Source organism: Mobula hypostoma, unplaced genomic scaffold, assembly GCF_963921235.1.
Source record: "Mobula hypostoma unplaced genomic scaffold, sMobHyp1.1 scaffold_142, whole genome shotgun sequence".
NCBI lineage: Eukaryota > Metazoa > Chordata > Chondrichthyes > Myliobatiformes > Myliobatidae > Mobula > Mobula hypostoma.
In genome coordinates, this window is record NW_026948256.1 from 79,312 (window position 1) to 97,912 (window position 18,601).

General features: G+C 63.6%; 1 protein-coding gene across 1 annotated transcript in view; it reads right to left on the reverse strand.

The window, feature by feature from the left end:
- Positions 1-6,213: 6,213 nt before the first annotated feature.
- LOC134342228 (rootletin-like) overlaps positions 6,214-18,601 on the reverse strand; it is a gene marked incomplete at its 5' end in the record, with an annotated part of 160,362 nt that continues 147,974 nt past the window's right edge. Inside the window, 7 exons of the mRNA XM_063040194.1 lie at positions 6,214-7,042; positions 10,723-10,872; positions 12,385-12,516; positions 12,920-13,099; positions 14,470-14,601; positions 16,253-16,453; positions 17,923-18,086. Of these exons, the coding sequence (XP_062896264.1) occupies positions 6,776-7,042; positions 10,723-10,872; positions 12,385-12,516; positions 12,920-13,099; positions 14,470-14,601; positions 16,253-16,453; positions 17,923-18,086 (1,226 nt within the window). The remainder of the gene's footprint in view (positions 7,043-10,722; positions 10,873-12,384; positions 12,517-12,919; positions 13,100-14,469; positions 14,602-16,252; positions 16,454-17,922; positions 18,087-18,601) is intronic.

An 18,601-nucleotide genomic window follows, 5' to 3' on the forward strand; every position in this document is an offset into this window, starting at 1 on the left:
CAGACGGACCACCGTATCCCTCTAAACCTCTCCTGTCCGTGTCCCCTGTCCACAGACGGACCACCATATCCCTCTAAACCTCTCCTATCCGTGTCCCCGTCCACAGACGGACCACCGTATCCCTCTAAACCTCTCCTATCCGTGTCCCTATCCACAGACGGACCACCGTATCCCTCTAAACCTCTCCTGTCCGTGTCCCCGTCCACAGACGGACCACCGTATCCCTCTAAACCTTCCCTGTCCGTGTTCCTGTCCACAGACGGACCACCGTATCCCTCTAAACCTCTCCTGTCCGTGTCCCTGTCCACAGACGGACCACCGTATCCCTCTAAACCTCTCCTATCCGTGTCCCTGTCCACAGACGGACCACCGTATCCCTCTAAACCTCTCCTATCCGTGTCCCTGTCCACAGACGGACCACCGTATCCCTCTAAACCTCTCCTGTCCGTGTCCCTGCCCACAGACGGACCACCGTATCCCTCTAAACCTTCCCCGTCCATGTCCCTGTCCACAGACGGACCACCGTATCCCTCTAAACCTCTCCTGTCCTTGTCCCTGTCCATAGACGGACCACCGTATCCCTCTGAACCTTCCCTATCCGTGTCCCTGTCCACAGACGGACCACCGTATCCCTTTAAACCTCTCCTATCCGTGTCCCCGTCCACAGACGGACCACCGTATCCCTCTAAACCTTCCCTATCCGTGTCCCTGTCCACAGACGGACCACCGTATCCCTCTAAACCTCTCCTGTCCGTGTCCCTGTCCACAGACGGACCACCGTATCCCTCTAAACCTTCCCTATCCGTGTCCCCGTCCACAGACGGACCACCGTATCCCTCTAAACCTCTCCTATCCGTGTCCCTGTCCACAGACGGACCACCGTATCCCTCTAAACCTCTCCTGTCCGTGTCCCCGTCCACAGACGGACCACCGTATCCCTCTAAACCTCTCCTGTCCGTGTCCCCGTCCACAGACGGACCACCGTATCCCTCTAAACCTCTCCTGTCCGTGTCCCTGTCCACAGACGGACCACCGTATCCCTCTAAACCTCTCCTGTCCGTGTCCCCGTCCACAGACGGACCACCGTATCCCTCTAAACCTCTCCTGTCCGTGTCCCTGCCCACAGACGGACCACCGTATCCCTCTGAACCTTCCCTATCCATGTCCCTGTCCACAGACGGACCACCGTATCCCTCTAAACCTCTCCTATCCGTGTCCCTGTCCACAGACGGACCACCGTATCCCTCTAAACCTCTCCTATCCCTGTCCCTGTCCACAGACGGACCACCGTATCCCTCTAAACCTCTCCTATCCGTGTCCCTATCCACAGACGGACCACCGTATCCCTCTAAACCTCTCCTGTCCGTGTCCCCGTCCACAGACGGACCACCGTATCCCTCTAAACCTCTCCTGTCCGTGTCCCCTGTCCACAGACGGACCACCATATCCCTCTAAACCTCTCCTATCCGTGTCCCCGTCCACAGACGGACCACCGTATCCCTCTAAACCTCTCCTATCCGTGTCCCTATCCACAGACGGACCACCGTATCCCTCTAAACCTCTCCTGTCCGTGTCCCCGTCCACAGACGGACCACCGTATCCCTCTAAACCTTCCCTGTCCGTGTTCCTGTCCACAGACGGACCACCGTATCCCTCTAAACCTCTCCTGTCCGTGTCCCTGTCCACAGACGGACCACCGTATCCCTCTAAACCTCTCCTATCCGTGTCCCTGTCCACAGACGGACCACCGTATCCCTCTAAACCTCTCCTATCCGTGTCCCTGTCCACAGACGGACCACCGTATCCCTCTAAACCTCTCCTGTCCGTGTCCCTGCCCACAGACGGACCACCGTATCCCTCTAAACCTTCCCCGTCCATGTCCCTGTCCACAGACGGACCACCGTATCCCTCTAAACCTCTCCTGTCCTTGTCCCTGTCCATAGACGGACCACCGTATCCCTCTGAACCTTCCCTATCCGTGTCCCTGTCCACAGACGGACCACCGTATCCCTTTAAACCTCTCCTATCCGTGTCCCCGTCCACAGACGGACCACCGTATCCCTCTAAACCTTCCCTATCCGTGTCCCCGTCCACAGACGGACCACCGTATCCCTCTAAACCTCTCCTATTGGTGTCCCTGTCCACAGATGGACCACCGTATCCCTCTAAACCTCTCCTATCCGTGTCCTTGTCCACAGACAGACCACCGTATCCCTCTAAACCTCTCCTATCCGTGTTCCTGTCCACAGACGGACCACCTTATCCCTCTAAACCTCTCCTGTCCGTGTCCCTGTCCACAGACGGACCACCGTATCCCTCTAAACCTCTCCTGTCCGTGTTCCTGTCCACAGACGGACCACCTTATCCCTCTAAACCTCTCCTGTCCGTGTCCCTGTCCACAGACGGACCACCGTATCCCTCTAAACCTCTCCTGTCCGTGTCCCTGTCCACAGACGGACCACCGTATCCCTCTAAACCTCTCCTATCCGTGTCCCTGTCCACAGACGGACCACCGTATCCCTCTAAACCTCTCCTATCGGTGTCCCTGTCCAAGTGTCGTTAATGTACCTGCCTCGACCACTTCCCCCGGCAGCTCCTTCCACGTTTCGGCCGCCCTCTGTCGATTTACTTCCGCCGCTGCTGTCCGACCTGCTGAGTTCCTCGAGACTTCCGGCAGCCATCGTGGAGAGCATTCCGAGTCCGTGGGGGGGAGAGAGAGAGAGGGGCGAGGGGGGATATCGGACGCCAGAGCGAGAGATGCCAACTAGTGGAGCTACAACCTGGCGCTCGACGCCAGCCAGACCAGAGCGCGGATGCTGGACCTCAGGGGAGGGTCGGACGGAGGCACAGAGACCGACCCTCATGGAGGGATCGGAAGTGGAGAGGGAGTGAGTAGCGTCAAGATCTGCGGGGATCTGGTCCGGTCCCAACGCATTGATGGAGTTATATAAAGAGGCAGCAGCTGTCCTTCATTGGGAGTTTGAAGGAGGTTTGGTTTGTCGCCGAAAGCAGGCGCAGGTATCTGGAGGTGCACCCTGGGGAGCTTTCCGACAGGCTGCATCGCCGTCTGGTGTGGGGTGGGGTGGGGCGGGGAGGGGGTGGGGACGGCTGCACAGGCTCAGAGAAGCTCCAGAGGGTTGCAAACTCAGTCAGCTCCCTCCGAGGTAGCAGGGGAGGGGAGAGGGGAACAGGGAGAGGAGAGAGGAGAGGGGGGAGAGGGCAGAGGGGGAGAGGAGAGAAGGGGGAGGGGAGAGAGAGAAGGGGGAGGGGAGAGGGAGAAGGGGGAGGGGGGAGGGGAGGGGTGAGAGGGGGAGGGGAGAGGGAGGGGGAGGGGAGAGGGAGGAGGAGGGGAGAGGGAGAAGGGGGAGGGGAGAGGGAGGGGGGAGGGGAGGGGGAGAGGGAGGGGAGGGGAGGGGGAGAGGGGTCGGGGAGAGGGGGAGAGGGAGAGGGGAGAGGTTAGAGTGGAGAGGTTAGAGGGAGGGGGGAGAGGGGGAGAGGGACAGGTTATAGAGGGGAGAGGGGAGGGAAGAGGGGGAGGTGTGGAGGGAGAGGGAACAGGGGAGGGGGAGAGGGAAGAGGGAAGAGGGGAGGGGGAGAGGGAAGAGGAGAGGGGGAGAGGGAAGAGGGGAGGGGGAGAGGGAAGAGGGGAGGGGGAGAGGGAAGGGGGGGGGAGACGGAAGAGGGGAGGGGGAGAGGGAAGAGGGGAGGGGGAGAGGGGAGGACAGAGGGGGAGGGGGAGGGAAGAGGGGAGGGGAGAGGGGAGGGGAGCGGGAGAGGGGAGGGGAGAGGGAAGAGGGGAGGGGGAGAGGGGGAAAGGGGAGGGGAGAGGTGAGGGAAGAGGGGGAGAGGTGAGGGGAGAGGAGAGGGGAGAGGGGGAGAGGGGAGAGGGGGAGAGGGGGAGAGGGCAGAGGGGGAGAGGAGAGAAGGGGGAGGGGAGAGAGAGAAGGGGGAGGGGAGAGGGAGAAGGGGGAGGGGGGAGGGGAGGGGTGAGAGGGGGAGGGGAGAGGGAGGAGGAGGGGAGAGGGAGATGGGGGAGGGGAGAGGGAGGGGGGAGGGGAGGGGGAGAGGGAGGGGAGGGGGAGAGGGAGGGGAGGGGGAGAGGGGTCGGGGAGAGGGGGAGAGGGAGAGGGGAGAGGTTAGAGTGGAGAGGTTAGAGGGAGAGGGGGAGAGGGACAGGTTATAGAGGGGAGAGGGGAGGGAAGAGGGGGAGGTGTGGAGGGAGAGGGAACAGGGGAGGGGGAGAGGGAAGAGGGAAGAGGGGAGGGGGAGAGGGAAGAGGAGAGGGGGAGAGGGAAGAGGGGAGGGGGAGAGGGAAGAGGGGAGGGGGAGAGGGAAGAGGGGGGGGGAGAGGGAAGAGGGGAGGGGGAGAGGGAAGAGGGGAGGGGGAGAGGGGAGGACAGAGGGGGAGGGGGAGGGAAGAGGGGAGGGGAGAGGGGAGGGGAGCGGGAGAGGGGAGGGGGAGAGGGGGAAAGGGGAGGGGAGAGGTGAGGGAAGAGGGGGAGAGGTGAGGGGAGAGGTGAGGGGAGAGGAGAGGGGAGAGGGGGAGAGGGGAGAGGGGGAGAGGGGGAGAGGGGGAGAGGGGGAGAGGGGGAGAGGGGGAGAGGGGGAGAGGGGAGGGGGGAGAGGGGAGAGGGGAGAGGGGGAGAGGGGGAGAGGGGAGAGGGGGAGAGGGGAGAGGGGGAGAGGGGAGAGGGGGAAAGGGGAGGGGAGAGGGGAGGAAGGGGAGGGGAGAGGGGGAAGGGGTGGGGAGAGGGGGAAGGGGAGGGGAGGGGAAGGGGAGGGGAGAGGGGGAAAGGGGAGGGGAGAGGGGGAAAGGGGAGGGGAGAGGGGGAAAGGGGAGGGGAGAGGGGAAAGGGGAGGGGAGAGGGGGAAAGGGGAGGGGAGAGGGGAGAGGCAGAGGGGAGAGGGGGAGAGGGGAGAGGGGGAAAGGGGAGGGGAGAGGGGGAAAGGGGAGGGGAGAGGGGGAAAGGGGAGGGGAGAGGGGGAAAGGGGAGGGGAGAGGGGGAAAGGGGAGGGGGGAAGGGGAGGGGGAAAGGGGAGGGGGGAAAGGGGAGGGGAGGAGGGAGAGGGGAGGACAGAGGGGAAAGGGGAGAGAGGGGAGAGGGGACAGAAGAGGGAAGATGGGATGGGGGAGGGGAAATGTCCAAAGTACCTAAGGCATCTTCAGGGAGCGGTGTCTCAGAAAGGCAGCGTCCGTTATTAAGGACGTCCAGCACCCAGGGCATGGCCTTTTCTCACTGTTACCATCAGGGAGGAGGCACAGGAGCCTGAAGACACACAGTCTGCGATTCAGGAACAGCTTCTTCCCCTCTGCCGTCGGATTCCTGAACGGACCCTGAACCCGTGGACACGACCTCCCTACCGTTCTTCACCGTGGACGTCGGCACCTCAGACGTAACCATTTAACTAAAGATCGGCGGCCGGGATTCAGTGCATCTTCTCCGACCACTGGGGGCAGCCCTCCCCCCAAAACCTCCACGTCTGCCGGGGACAGTAACCGGGTCCCGAGCCCATTCAACGGTTTAGCAAAACGTTAGCTGTTTTTTTAATGACCGGTACAAAAGGGCGGTTAGTGTACAAAATGATTAGCGATCGTCATCGACTGTCTCCTTACAAAATAAAACCGCGGCGTAAAAAATAAGATCCTTCAACGTGTCACTGAGGCCAAGACGAGGCAGCACTTGGGAAGAGGAGAGGTGGGGTGGGGGTGGATTTCGAGGGGGGGGGGAGGAGGTAGAGTTCACGGCCGATGCACCCCTCCCACGCACGCTGCCCGGGACGCGGAAAGGTCAGGCGGTGCGGTCAAATGGGGAAAGGAGGGACGGGGAGGGACGGAGGAGAGGGGAGCGGGGAATGGGGACGGGAGGGGAGGGGAGAGGGGGAGGGGGAAGGGGAAAGGGGAGAGGGGGAGGGGGAAGGGGAAAGGGGAGAGGGGAGGGCAGACTGAAGGGAGGGGAGAGGGTAGAGGAGACGGGAGAGGGAGGGGGTAGGTCGAGGGGGAAGGGAAAGGGGACGGGACAGGGGATGGGAGGAGGGGAGAGGGAAGAGAGGAGGGGAGGAGGGGAGAAGGGGAGGGGGAGGGGTGGGGGAGGGGAGAGGGGAGCTCGGAGGGGGAGGGTAGAGAGGAGATCGGAGGGGGAGAGGTAGGGGGAGGGGAGAGGGGAGATGGGAGGGGGAGAGATAGGAAGAGGGTAGAGGGGAGAGGGGAAATCGGGAGGGAGGGTAGAGGGGAGATCGGAGGGGGACAGGGTGGGGGACGGGAGAATTGGAGGGGAATGTAGAGGGGAGATCGGAGGGGGAAAGGGCAGATCGGAGGGGGAGAGGTGGGGGGACATCGGAGGGGGAGAGGAGAGATCGGAGGGGGAGGGTAGAGGAGAGATCAGAGGGGAGAGGGACAAGGGGACAGGTGAGATCGGGAGGGAGTGTGGAGGGGAGATTGGGGGAGAGAGGGGAGAGAGGGGAGATTCGGAGGGGAGAGCGACGAGGGGACAGGTGAGAAGGGGAGGGAGTGTGGAGGGGTGAGAAGGGGAGGGAGTGTGGAGGTGAGATCGGGAGGGGAGAGGGGAGATTCGGAGGGGAGAGGAACGAGGGGACAGGTGAGAAGGGGAGGCAGTGTGGAGGGGAGATCAGAGGGGGAGAGGGTGGTGGAGGGAAGAGGGACGAGGGGACAGGTGAGATCGGAGGGGAGTGTGGAGGGGAGATCGGGGGAGAGAGGGGAGAGAGGGGAGAGAGGGGAGATTCGGAGGGGAGAGGGACGAGGGGAACTGGAAACACGTTAGGGGCTGGGCGAGGGATCCCTGGACAGCTCGGACGCGGAGGGGCCGGTCTCCTCGGACAGCCCGAGGCTGAGCAGGAGGGAGCGGTCGAGCCGGCGGGTCTCGGAGTCGAGGCCGGTGAGCTCGGGGTCGCGGGACACGGCGGTGAGCGAGGACGAGAGGCTGTGGCGCAGGAGGGAGAGCTGGCGGTTCGCCCGGCCCGAGAGCTCGATGTAACGGTGCTTGTGACGGAGCTCGAGGTTCAACTGGTCTTTCAGCAGGGCCACCTACAGACAGAGAGACAGGGGGCGAGAGAGGGGAGAGAGAGGGGAGATAGGGGGGAAGAGAGGGGAGAGAGAGAGCGTTAGAGAGAGGGAGAGAGAGGGGAGAGAGAGGGGAGAGAGAGGGGAGAGAGAGGGGGAGGGGGGAGAGGGGGGAGAGAGAGGGGAGAGGGGAGAGGGGGAGAGAGAGGGGAGAGAGAGGGGAGAGAGAGGGGATAGAGAGGGGGAGAGAGAGGGGAGAGAGAGGGGAGAGAGAGGGGGAGGGGGGAGAGAGAGGGGAGAGGGGAGAGAGGGGGAGGGAGAGAGGGGAGAGAGGGGGAGAGAGAGAGGGGAGAGAGAGGGGGAGGGGGGAGAGAGAGGGGAGAGGGGAGAGAGGGGGAGGGAGAGAGGGGGAGGGAGAGAGGAGAGAGAGGGGAGGGAGAGAGGGAAGAGAGGGAGGGGAGAGAGAGGGGGAGAGAGGGGGAGAGCGAGGGGGAGAGAGGGAGGGGGAGGGGAGAGAGGGGGAGGGAGAGAGGGGGAGAGAGAGGGGGAGAGAGGGAGGGGGAGGGGAGAGAGGGGAGAGGGGAGAGAGGGGGAGGGAGAGAGGGAGGGGAGAGAGAGGGGGAGGGAGAGAGGAGGGAGAGAGGGGGAGGGAGAGAGGGGGAGGGAGAGAGGGGGAGGGAGAGAGGGGGAGGGAGAGAGGGGGAGGGAGAGAGGGGAGAGAGAGGAGAGAGAGAGGGGAGAGAGAGGAGAGAGAGAGGGGATAGAGAGGGGAGAGAGAGGAGAGAGAGAGGAGAGAGAGAGAGGGGGAGAGAGGGGGAAGAAAGAGGGAGAGGGGAGAGAGGGGGGGAGAGAGAGGGGGAGAGAGGGGGGAGAGAGAGGGGGGAGAGGGAGGGGAGAGGGGGAGAGAGAGGGGGAGAGGGGGAGAGAGAGGGGGAGAGAGGGAGACAGATGGGGGAGAAAGGAGAGAGGGGGAGAGAGAGGGGGAGAGAGAGGGGGAGAGAGGGGGGAGAGAGGGGGAGGGAGAGAGGGAGAGCGAGAGGGGGGAGGGAGAAAGGGGGAGGGAGAGAGAGGGGGAGAGAGGGAGGGGAGAGAGAGAGGGAGAGAGGGGGGGAGAGAGGGAGACAGATGGGGGAGAAAGGAGAGAGGGGGAGAGAGAGGGGGAGGGAGAGAGGAGAGAGAGGGGAGGGAGAGAGGGGAGGGAGAGGGGGAGAGGGGGAGAGAGAGGGGAGAGAGAGGGGGGAGAGGGGGAGAGAGGGGAGAGAGAGGGGAGAGAGAGGGGAGAGAGAGGGGAGAGGGAGAGGGGAGAGAGGGGAGAGAGGGAGGGGAGAGAGAGAGGGGGAGAGAGGGAGGGGAGAGAGGGGGAGAGAGAGGGGAGAGAGGGGGAGGGGGAGGGGAGAGAGGGGAGAGGGGAGAGGGGGAGGGAGAGAGGGAGGGGAGAGAGAGGGAGGGGAGAGAGAGGGGGAGGGAGAGAGGGTGAGGGAGAGAGGGGGAGGGAGAGAGAGGGAGAGAGAGGGGAGAGAGGGAGGGGAGAGAGGGGGAGAGAGAGGGGAGAGAGGGGGAGGGGGAGGGGAGAGAGGGGAGAGGGGAGAGAGGGGGAGGGAGAGAGGGAGGGGAGAGAGAGGGAGGGGAGAGAGAGGGGGAGGGAGAGAGGGGGAGGGAGAGAGGGGGAGGGAGAGAGGGGGAGGGAGAAAGGGGGAGGAAGAGAGGGGGAGGGAGAGAGGGGGAGGGAGAGGAGAGAGAGAGGGGAGAGAGAGAGCGAGAGAGGGGAGAGAGAGGGGAGAGAGGAGAGAGAGAGGAGAGAAAGAGAGGGGGGAGAGAGAGGGGGGGGAGAGAGGGGGAGAGAGAGGGGGAGAGAGGGAGGGGAGAGAGGGGGAGAGAGTGGGAAGAAAGAGGGAGAGGGGAGAGAGGGGGGAGAGAGAGGGGGAGAGAGGGAGGGGAGAGGGGGGAGAGAGGGGGAGAGAGGGAGGGGAGAGGGGGAGAGAGAGGGGAGAGAGAGGGAGAGAGGGGGGAGAGAGAGAGGGGGGAGAGAGAGGAGGAGGGAGAGAGGAGGAGAGAGAGAGCGGAGAGGGGAGAGACGGGAGAGGGAGGGGGGGAGAGAGAGAGGGATAGAGAGGGAGACAGATGGGGGAGAGAGGAGGGAGAGAGAAGGGGGACAGAGAGAGGGGGAGAGAGGGGAGAGAGAGGGGAGAGAGAGGAGAGAGAGTTAGAGAGAGGGGGAGAGAGGGAGGGGAGAGGGGGGAGAGAGAGGGGGAGAGAGGGAGGAGAGAGGGGGAGGGGAGAGAGGGGGAGAGAGTTAGAGAGAGGGGGAGAGAGGGAGGGGAGAGGGGGGAGAGAGAGGGGGAGAGAGGGAGGAGAGAGGGGGAGAGAGAGGGGGAGAGAGAGGGGGAGGGAGAGAGGGGGAGGGAGAGAGGGGGAGAGAGGGGGAGAGAGAGGGAGAGAGAGGGAGAGAGGGGGGAGGGAGAGAGGGGGGAGGGAGAGAGAGGGAGGGAGAGGGGAGGGAGAGAGGGGGAGGGAGAGAGGGGGGGGAGAGAGAGGGGAGAGAGAGAGACAGATGGGGGAGAGAGGAGAGAGGAGGGAGAGGGAGAGGGGGGAGGGAGAGAGAGGGAGAGGGGGGAGGGAGAGAGAGGGAGGGAGAGGGGAGGGAGAGAGGGGGGAGGGAGAGAGGGGGGGGAGAGAGAGGGGAGAGAGGGAGACAGATGGGGGAGAGAGGAGAGAGGAGGGAGAGGGAGAGGGGAGAGAGGAGGGAGAGGGAGAGGGGGAGAGAGGGAGAGGGGAGAGAGGAGGGAGAGGGAGAGGGGGAGAGAGGGAGGGAGAGGGGAGGGAGAGAGGGGGAGAGAGGGGAGGGAGAGAGGGGAGAGAGGGAGAGAGGGGAGGGAGAGAGGGGAGGGAGAGAGGGGAGGGAGAGAGGGGAGGGAGAGAGGGGGGAGAGAGAGGGGGAGAGAGGGAGACAGATGGGGAGAGAGGAGAGAGGAGGGAGAGGGAGAGGGGAGGGAGGAGGGAGAGGGAGAGGGGGAGAGAGGGAGGGAGAGGGGAGGGAGAGAGGGGGAGAGAGGGGAGGGAGAGAGGGGAGAGGGGGGCAGAAGGGGGGAGAGGGGGAGAGAGAGGGAGAGATAGGGAGGAGGGGGAAGGGAGGGGGAGAGAGAGGGGAGGGAGGGGGGAGAGGGGGAGAGGGGGGAGAGAGGGGGGGAGAGGGGGAGAGAGGGGGAGTGAGGGGGGAGGGGAGAGGGAGAGGGGGAGGGGAGAGGGAGAGGGGGAGGGGAGAGAGTGGGAGAGAAGGGGAGAGGGGGAGGGGGAGAGAGGGGGAGGGGGAGAGGAGGGAGAGAGGGGGAGAGAGTGGGGAGGGGGAGGGGAAGAGAGGGGGAGAGAGGGGGAGGGGGAGAGAAGTGGGAGGGGGTGAGGGGAGAGAAGGGGGAGGGGGGAGAAGGGGGAGAGGGGAGAGAAGGGGGAGAGGGGAGAGAAGGGGGAGAGGGGAGAGAAGGGGGAGAGGGGAGAGAAGGGGAAGGGGGAAGGGGGAGGGGGGAGAGGGAGAGGGGAGAGGGAAGGAGAGAGGAGTGAAAGGGGGAGAGAGATAAATTATATTGTCAGCTGCACTTCCTCCTTCGCCTTGCCCCCTTCCCTCCCACCTACCCTGTCCTCCACCACCTCCTGCCCCCAAACCCCCTCCTCTCCCTCCGCTCACACTTACCCCCCCTCCATCTCCTCACCTGCTCCTCGAGGCCCTTCACCTTCTGCCGGTGGGCCCTCTCCCGGGACTCGAGGGTCGTCTCCAGCTGCTTCAGGGAGAGGCGCAGACGGTCGACCTCCTCCGTCCGGGTCCCCTCCCCCAGACCGCGGCGGGAGCCCTCCCGTTCGCTCTGTGAGCGAGAGAGAGGGTGTGAGAGAGAGCGCGGGACAGAGAGAGGGTGTGTGTGCGTCTGATTATGGCAGAGAGCGTTAGAGAAATAAAGAGAAATTGTGTGAGATAGAGAATGATAGATAAAGAGATAGAGAGAGAGCGAGAGAGAGAGACAGAGAGAGGGAGAGAGACAGACAGTCTCCGTATCCCCCCTGGGTCAGACCCACACACACAACGGGAGCACCGTGCACAGTTCCCGTCTCCGTGTCCCCCCCAGGTCAGACCCACACACACCGGGAGCACCGTGCAGAGTTCCCGTCTCCGTATCCCCCTGGGTCAGACCCACACACACCGGGAGCACCGTGCACAGTTCCCCTCTCCGTGTCCCCCCTGGGTCAGACCCACACACACCGGGAGCACCGTGCAGAGTTCCCGTCTCCGTATCCACCCGAATCAGAACCCACACACACCGGGAGCACCGTGCACAGTTCCCGTCTCCGTATCCCCCCTGGGTCAGACCCACACGCACCGGGAGCACCGTGCACAGTTCCCGTCTCTATATCCCCCTGTGTCAGACCCACACACACAGGGAGCACCGTGCAGAGTTCCCGTCTCCGTATCCACCCGAATCAGAACCCACAAACACCGGGAGCACCGTGCACAGTTCCCGTCTCTGTATCCCCCCTGGGTCAGACCCACACGCACCGGGAGCACCGTGCACAGTTCCCGTCTCTATATCCCCCTGTGTCAGACCCACACACACAGGGAGCACCGTGCAGAGTTCCCGTCTCCGTATCCACCCGAATCAGAACCCACAAACACCGGGAGCACCGTGCACAGTTCCCATCTCCGTATCCCCCCTGGGTCAGACCCACACACATCGGGAGCACCGTGCACAGTTCCCGTCTCCGTATCCCCCCCGGGGTCAAACCCACACACACCGGGAGCACCGTGCACAGTTCCCGTCTCCGTATCCCCCCTGGGTCAGACCCACACACATCGGGAGCACCGTGCACAGTTCCCGTCTCCGTATCCCCCCCGGGGTCAGACCCACACACACCGGGAGCACCGTGCACAGTTCCCGTCTCCGTATCCCCTCGGGTCAGACACACACACACCGGGAGCACCGTGCACAGTTCCCGTCTCCGTATCCCACCTGAGTCAGACCCACACACACCGGGAGCACCGTGCACAGTTCCCGTCTCCGTATCCCCCCTGGGTCAGACCTACACACACCGGGAGCACCGTGCACAGTTCCCGTCTCCATATCCCCCCTGGGTCAGACACACACACACCGGGAGCACCGTGCACAGTTCCCGTCTCCGTATCCCCCGGATCAGACCCACACACACCGGGAGCACCGTGCACAGTTCCCGTCTCCGTATCCCTCCTGGGTCAGACCCACACACACCGGGAGCACCGTGCACAGTTCCCGTCTCCGTATCCCCCGGATCAGACCCACACACACAGGGAGCACCGTGCACAGTTCCCGTCTCTATATCACCCCTGGGTCAGACCCACACACACCCACCTGTAACCGACTGATTTCCCTCCTGGCCGTGCTGAGCTCGAGCTCCTTGGAGGCGAGGGTCTGATCCAGCCTCAGGCGATCCTTGGAGAGGCCCCGAAGTTCGGAGACGGCCGCATCCTTCTCTCGCTCCGCCTGTCGGGCGGGGTAGGGGCGGTGAAGTGATGCACGGCGTGTCGCCCTCCCCTCATCCCCTCTGTCCCCCCTCCTCTCTCTCCCCAGCTTTCCCCCACAACACTCCCTCCTTTCCCTCAAATCCTCTCACCCCGCCGTCCACCTCCACTCTCTTTCTTCCTCCACCGATTCCCTCCTCTCTGCCCACCTCCCCTCCCTATCTCTTATCCCTAAATCCTCCTCTCTCTGTCCTCTCACCGTTTCTCCCCCTGACTCTATCTCCCCCTTCTCTGCCCTCTCTCCCCCTCAACCTTGGGTCCTACCTCCCCCACCTCAATCTTCTCCTCTTCTCCCCCCACCGTCACCTCCCTCCCTCTCCCTCAATGCCCACCCCCCTCAGCTCCGTCTCCCCCTCCCCTCCCACCTTCTCCATCTGCCTCTTGGCAGCCGCTCTCTCCTCCTCGATCTGCCTCCTCTCGCTCTCCAGCTGGGCCACGGCCCTCTGCAGCGACCCCAGGCGTTCCTGCAGGAGCCCTTTCTCCTCCTCCAGCCTCCTCGCTGCCCCCAGGCCCGAGGACTGCCTGGCCTCGGCCTCGGCGTGCTTCTGCGGGACGGGGTGGGGAGGGGGGGAAGAGTTTCAGAGGTGAAGCAATGCCCAGCGAGGCTCAACTCACCCAGAATCCAACCTGCTCTTCCCATTGGCCAGCAGAGGCCGTTGGCCAACTCAACGGCCCAACGTTATTGGCTGGCCAGATGCGACTCCCTTCCCTTCCACTGTACAAGGGCAGGGAGGGGCTGACGGAGACCGGGAGGGGCGTAGGGGAGGGAGGGGTTGAGGGAGATGGGGAGGGGCGTAGGGGAGGGAGGGGGTGACGGAGACCGGGAGGGGCGTAGAGGAGGGAGGGGGTGACGGAGACCGGGAGGGGCGTAGGGGAGGGAGGGGGTGACGGAGACGGGGAGGGGTGTAGGGGAGGGAGGGGGTGATGGAGACGGGGAGGGGTGTAGGGGAGGGAGGGGGTGACGGAGACGGGGAGGGGTGTAGGGGAGGGAGGGGGTGACGGAGACGGGGAGGGGTGTAGGGGAGGGAGGGGGTCACAGATACAGGAGGGGTGTAGGGGAGGGAGGGGGTGACGGAGACGGGGAGGGGTGTAGGGGAGGGAGGGGGTGACGGAGACGGGGAGGGGTGTAAGGGAGGGAGGGGGTGACGGAGACGGGGAGGGGTGTAGGGGAGGGAGGGGGTGACAGAGACGGGTAGGGGTGTAGGAGAGGGAGGGGGTGATGGAGACGGGGAGTGGTGTAGGGGAGGGAGGGGGTGACAGAGACGGAGAGGGGTGTAGGGGAGGGAGGGTGGGAGACGGAGACGGGGAGGGGTGTAGGGGAGGGAGGGGGTGATGGAGACGGGGAGGGGTGTATGGGAGGGAGGGGGTGACGGAGACGGGGAGGGGTGTAGGGGAGGGAGGGGGTGATGGAGACGGGGAGGGGTGTATGGGAGGGAGGGGGTGACGGAGACGGGGAGGGGTGTAGGGGAGGGAGGGGGTGACGGAGACGGGGAGGGGTGTATGGGAGGGAGGGGGTGACGGAGACGGGGAGGGGTGTATGGGAGGGAGGGTGGGTGACGGAGACGGGGAGGGGTGTAGGGGAGGGAGGGGGTGATGGAGATGGGGAGGGGTGTAGGGGAGGGAGGGGGTGACGGAGACGGGGAGGGGTGTATGGGAGGGAGGGGGTGACGGAGACGGGGAGGGGTGTATGGGAGGGAGGGTGGGTGACGGAGACGGGGAGGGGTGTAGGGGAGGGAGGGGGTGATGGAGATGGGGAGGGGTGTAGGGGAGGGAGGGGGTGACGGAGACGGGGAGGGGTGTAGGGGAGGGAGGGGGTGACCCCTTAGTTTCATATCCCTCATCTCCCCACCCACTCTCATTCTGACACTCTTCCCGCCCGCCTACCCTCCTCCCTCCCCGTCCTCCGTCCCCTCACCTCCTGGAGCTGGGCCTGCAGCCTCAGGCTCCGCTGCCGTTCCTCCTGCAGGTCCCTCCGGGCCTCCTGGGCCTGGGCCCTCAGCCGGCCGCCCTCCTCCTCAGCCTCCCTGCTGGCCGCCAGCTGGTGCTCCTGCCGGCGGGGAGGGGTGGAAAGAGTCAGTCAGACCAGCGAGGGGCCTCGTCAGGCCTCCTCCCGCAGGCCTCGTCGCCCCCAGCAACCACCCGCCACCCCCCCCCACAGCAACTGAGCAAGGCCTGGCCCTTGGTAATCGCAGCTTGGCGTACGTTTCGAGGTGACAAAATATCACGGCCATCGTGTGCGTGCTTGGTGCATTGTGCGACTGCTGGCTACGTGTTTAGCCCCTCGGTCCCAGAGCAACGCTGCTTCTTTTGGCTGTATTCATGGGTTTTCACGTATGGCAATTAAACTTGAACGGAGGAGGTAACGGTGGCCTAGCAAGCTGCCTGGCCCATGGTAACAGTGGCTTGGTAAATGGCCAGGCCCAGGGTAACCGTAGCTAAGTAACCAGCCTTGCCCATGGTAACCGTGGCTAGGGAACTGGCCAGGCCTATGGCAACCAGCCTGGCCCATGGCAACCATGACCTGGTAACTGGCCAGCTCCATGGTGACCGTAGCTAGGTGACCAGCCAGGCCCATGGTAACCATGGCTCGGCAACCAGCCTGGCCCATAGTGATGGTTGCCCAGTCACCGGCCCGGCCTTAGTAACCAGCTGAGCAACAGGGCTGCTCCTTTCGCAAGCAAGCAGACTGATTCTGACTCATTGTATCCCAGCAGCTGGCCTGGCCGCAGCAGCTGTTGCCTGGCAGCCGGCCAAGCCCTTAGTAACTGCAGGCTGGCAACAGGCCTAGTCCTTAGCAACTGTTGCCCGGCAGCAGGACAAGTCCTTGGCGACCTCTGCCTAGCAACAGGCCCCGACTTCAGCAGCCCGCAGCCCCAGCTGCAGATTGGACGTGGGCAGCTGCGGCCGACCAATGGGGGATGGCGCTGGCACCGAACCTTGGCGGCAGACCAGGCCCCTAGCAACGGCCTCCTGGCAAGGAGTGCAGCCTTAATCACTGCTGTCTAGTGACAGCAATCTAATCCTTGGAAACTGCAGCCCTGGCAACAGTCCCAGGTCCTTAGCAACGCAGCCTGGCAACAGACTGGGCCCCAGTGACGGCAGCCCACCCGTGGGGGTGACTGCTGCCATGGCAACGGGGTGGGGAGGGGGGTGCCGATGCCCAGCAACAAGACTGGCCCGCAGTGTCTGCAGTCTGGCAGCCGACTGGGCAGCGGTGACTGCAGCCTGGCGATAGGCCAGCCCTTGGCAACAGGGACGAATCCCCGACCACAAGCTGCCCCTTGGGAACCGTGTTGCCCAAAGGGGGCTGGCCCTCAGCCACTGCGGCCCGGCAACAGCGCTCGTCCATGGCAACCGCCGCCTAGCAACGGGCCAGGCCTCGGCAACTGATGCCGATCAACAAGCCAGACGTCGGTAACCTGCGCCTAGCGACAGGCCAGGCCTCGGCAACAGCTGCCTAGCAACAGGCCAGGCCTCGGTAACGGCTGCTCAGCAACAGGACAGCCGCTAAGAACACATCCCGGCAACGAGTCAGTGCTCGGCAACCGCTGCCTAGCAACCAGACTGGCCTTCAGTGAACTCATTCCTGGCGACGGGGGAGGGCCCAGCTGACTGTACCTCAGCAACGGGTCCAACCACCAGCAAATGGCGCCCCCCAACACCTCTCCACTCCTCCATGTCCCCCCGGGGTCACCCACCTGGAGGCCGCGCAGCTCCTGACGCAGTTGCCGGGCTTCGGCCTCCCGCTCGGACAGCTGGGAGCTAGCCCGCGCCAGCTCGGCCTCCAGCGAGAGGCCCGAGGATGCCAGCTCAGCCCGTGAGGCTTCGGCTTGGCGCCGGTGACGACGCTCCTCCGCCTCGGCCTGCTCGGCGTTTGCCCGTGCCCTCCTTGCCTCCTCCTGCGGGGGAGGGAAAGAGAAGTCAGGAAGGAGGGAAAATCCCGAGAGGAAAGCATGAATATCCCCACCTGCTGCGTCGTCACTCCCCACTAAATCCCTATGTAAATAGTCACGGTGTCACTCCCCACTAAATCCCTATGTAAATAGTCACGGTGTCACTCCCCACTAAATCCCTATGTAAACAGTCACGGTGTCACTCCCCGCTAAATCCCCATGTAAACAGTCACGGTGTCACTCCCCACTAAATCCCCATGTAAACAGTCACGGTGTCACTCCCCACTGAATCCCTATGTAAACAGTCACAGTGTCACTCCCCACTGAATCCCTATGTAAACAGTCACGGTGTCACTCCCCACTGAATCCCTATGTAAACAGTCACGGTGTCACTCCCCACTAAATCCCTATGTAAACAGTCACGGTGTCACTCCCCACTAAATCCCTATGTAAACAGTCACGGTGTCACTCCCCACTAAATCCCCATGTAAACAGTCACGGTGTCACTCCCCACTAAATCCCCATGTAAACAGTCACGGTGTCACTCCCCACTAAATCCCCATGTAAACAGTCACGGTGTCACTCCCCACTAAATCCCCATGTAAACAGTCACGGTGTCACTCCCCACTAAATCCCTATGTAAACAGTCACGGTGTCACTCCCCACTAAATCCCCATGTAAACAGCCACGGTGTCACTCCCCACTAAATCCCCATGTAAACAGTCACGGTGTCACTCCCCACTAAATCCCCATGTAAACAGTCACGGTGTCACTCCCCACTAAATCCCCATGTAAACAGTCACGGTGTCACTCCCCACTAAATCCCCATGTAAACAGTCACGGTGTCACTCCCCACTAAATCCCCATGTAAACAGTCACGGTGTCACTCCCCACTAAATCCCCATGTAAACAGTCACAGTGTCACTCCCCACTAAATCCCTATGTAAACAGTAACGGTGTCACTCCCCACTAAATCCCTATGCAAACAGTCACGGTGTCACTCCCCCCTAAATCCCTATGCAAACAGTCACGGTGTCACTCCCCACTAAATCCCTATGTAAACAGTCACGGTGTCACTCCCCACTAAATCCCTATCTAAACAGTCACAGTGTCACTCCCCACTAAATCCCTATGTAAACAGTCACAGTGTCACTCCCTCACAAATTCCTATGTAAACAGTCACGGTGTTACTCCCCACTAAATTCCGATGTAAACAGTCACGGTATCACTCCCTCCCAAATCCCTATGTAAACAGTCACGGTATCACTCCCTCCCAAATCCCTATGTAAACAGTCACGGCGTTACTCCCCACTAAATCCTGATGTAAACAGTCATGGTGTCACTCCCGATGTAAACAGTCACGGTATCACTCCCTCCCAAATCCCTATGTAAACAGTCACGGCGTTACTCCCCACTAAATCCTGATGTAAACAGTCACGGCGTCACTCCCGATGTAAACAGTCACGCCCTCCTACCTTGGCAGCCTCAGATTCTCGCTGGGAACGGCGCAGACAGTCCTCGAGCTGGCGGACGGTCTCGCGTAAGGCCGCGCGCTCCCTCTCCTGGTGGGACAGGGTCTGTTCGCGGAGGCGGAGAGCAGCCTGGACAGCCGAGAGCTGGTCATTTGTCTGTCGATGACCTGGAGAGAGGGGAGAGAGAGGGCAGGAGGCAGAGAGAGGGAGGGAGGGAGTGAGGGAGAGGGAGAGGGGAGGGAGTGGGAGAGGGGAGAGAGAGAGGGGGAGAGAGGGGGAGACGGAGGGAGAGGGGGACAGGGGGAGAGAGGGGGGAGAGAGGGGGAGAGGGGGGAGAGGGGGGAGAGAGGGGGAGAGAGGGGGAGAGAGGGGGAGAGAGGGGGGGAGAGAGGGGGGAGAGGGGGGAGAGAGGGGGACAGGGGGAGAGAGGGGGACAGGGGGAGAGAGGGGGACAGGGGGAGAGAGGGGGGAGAGAGGGGGGAGAGAGGGGGGGAGAGGGGGGAGAGAGGGGGGAGAGAGGGGGGGAGAGGGGGAGAGAGGGGGAGAGAGGGGGAGAGAGGGGGAGAGAGGGGGAGAGATGGGGAGAGAGGGGGAGAGGGGGGGAGAGGGGGGGAGATGGGGAGAGAGGAGGGAGAGGGGAGAGGGGGGGAGATGGGGAGAGAGGAGGGAGAGGGGAGAGGGG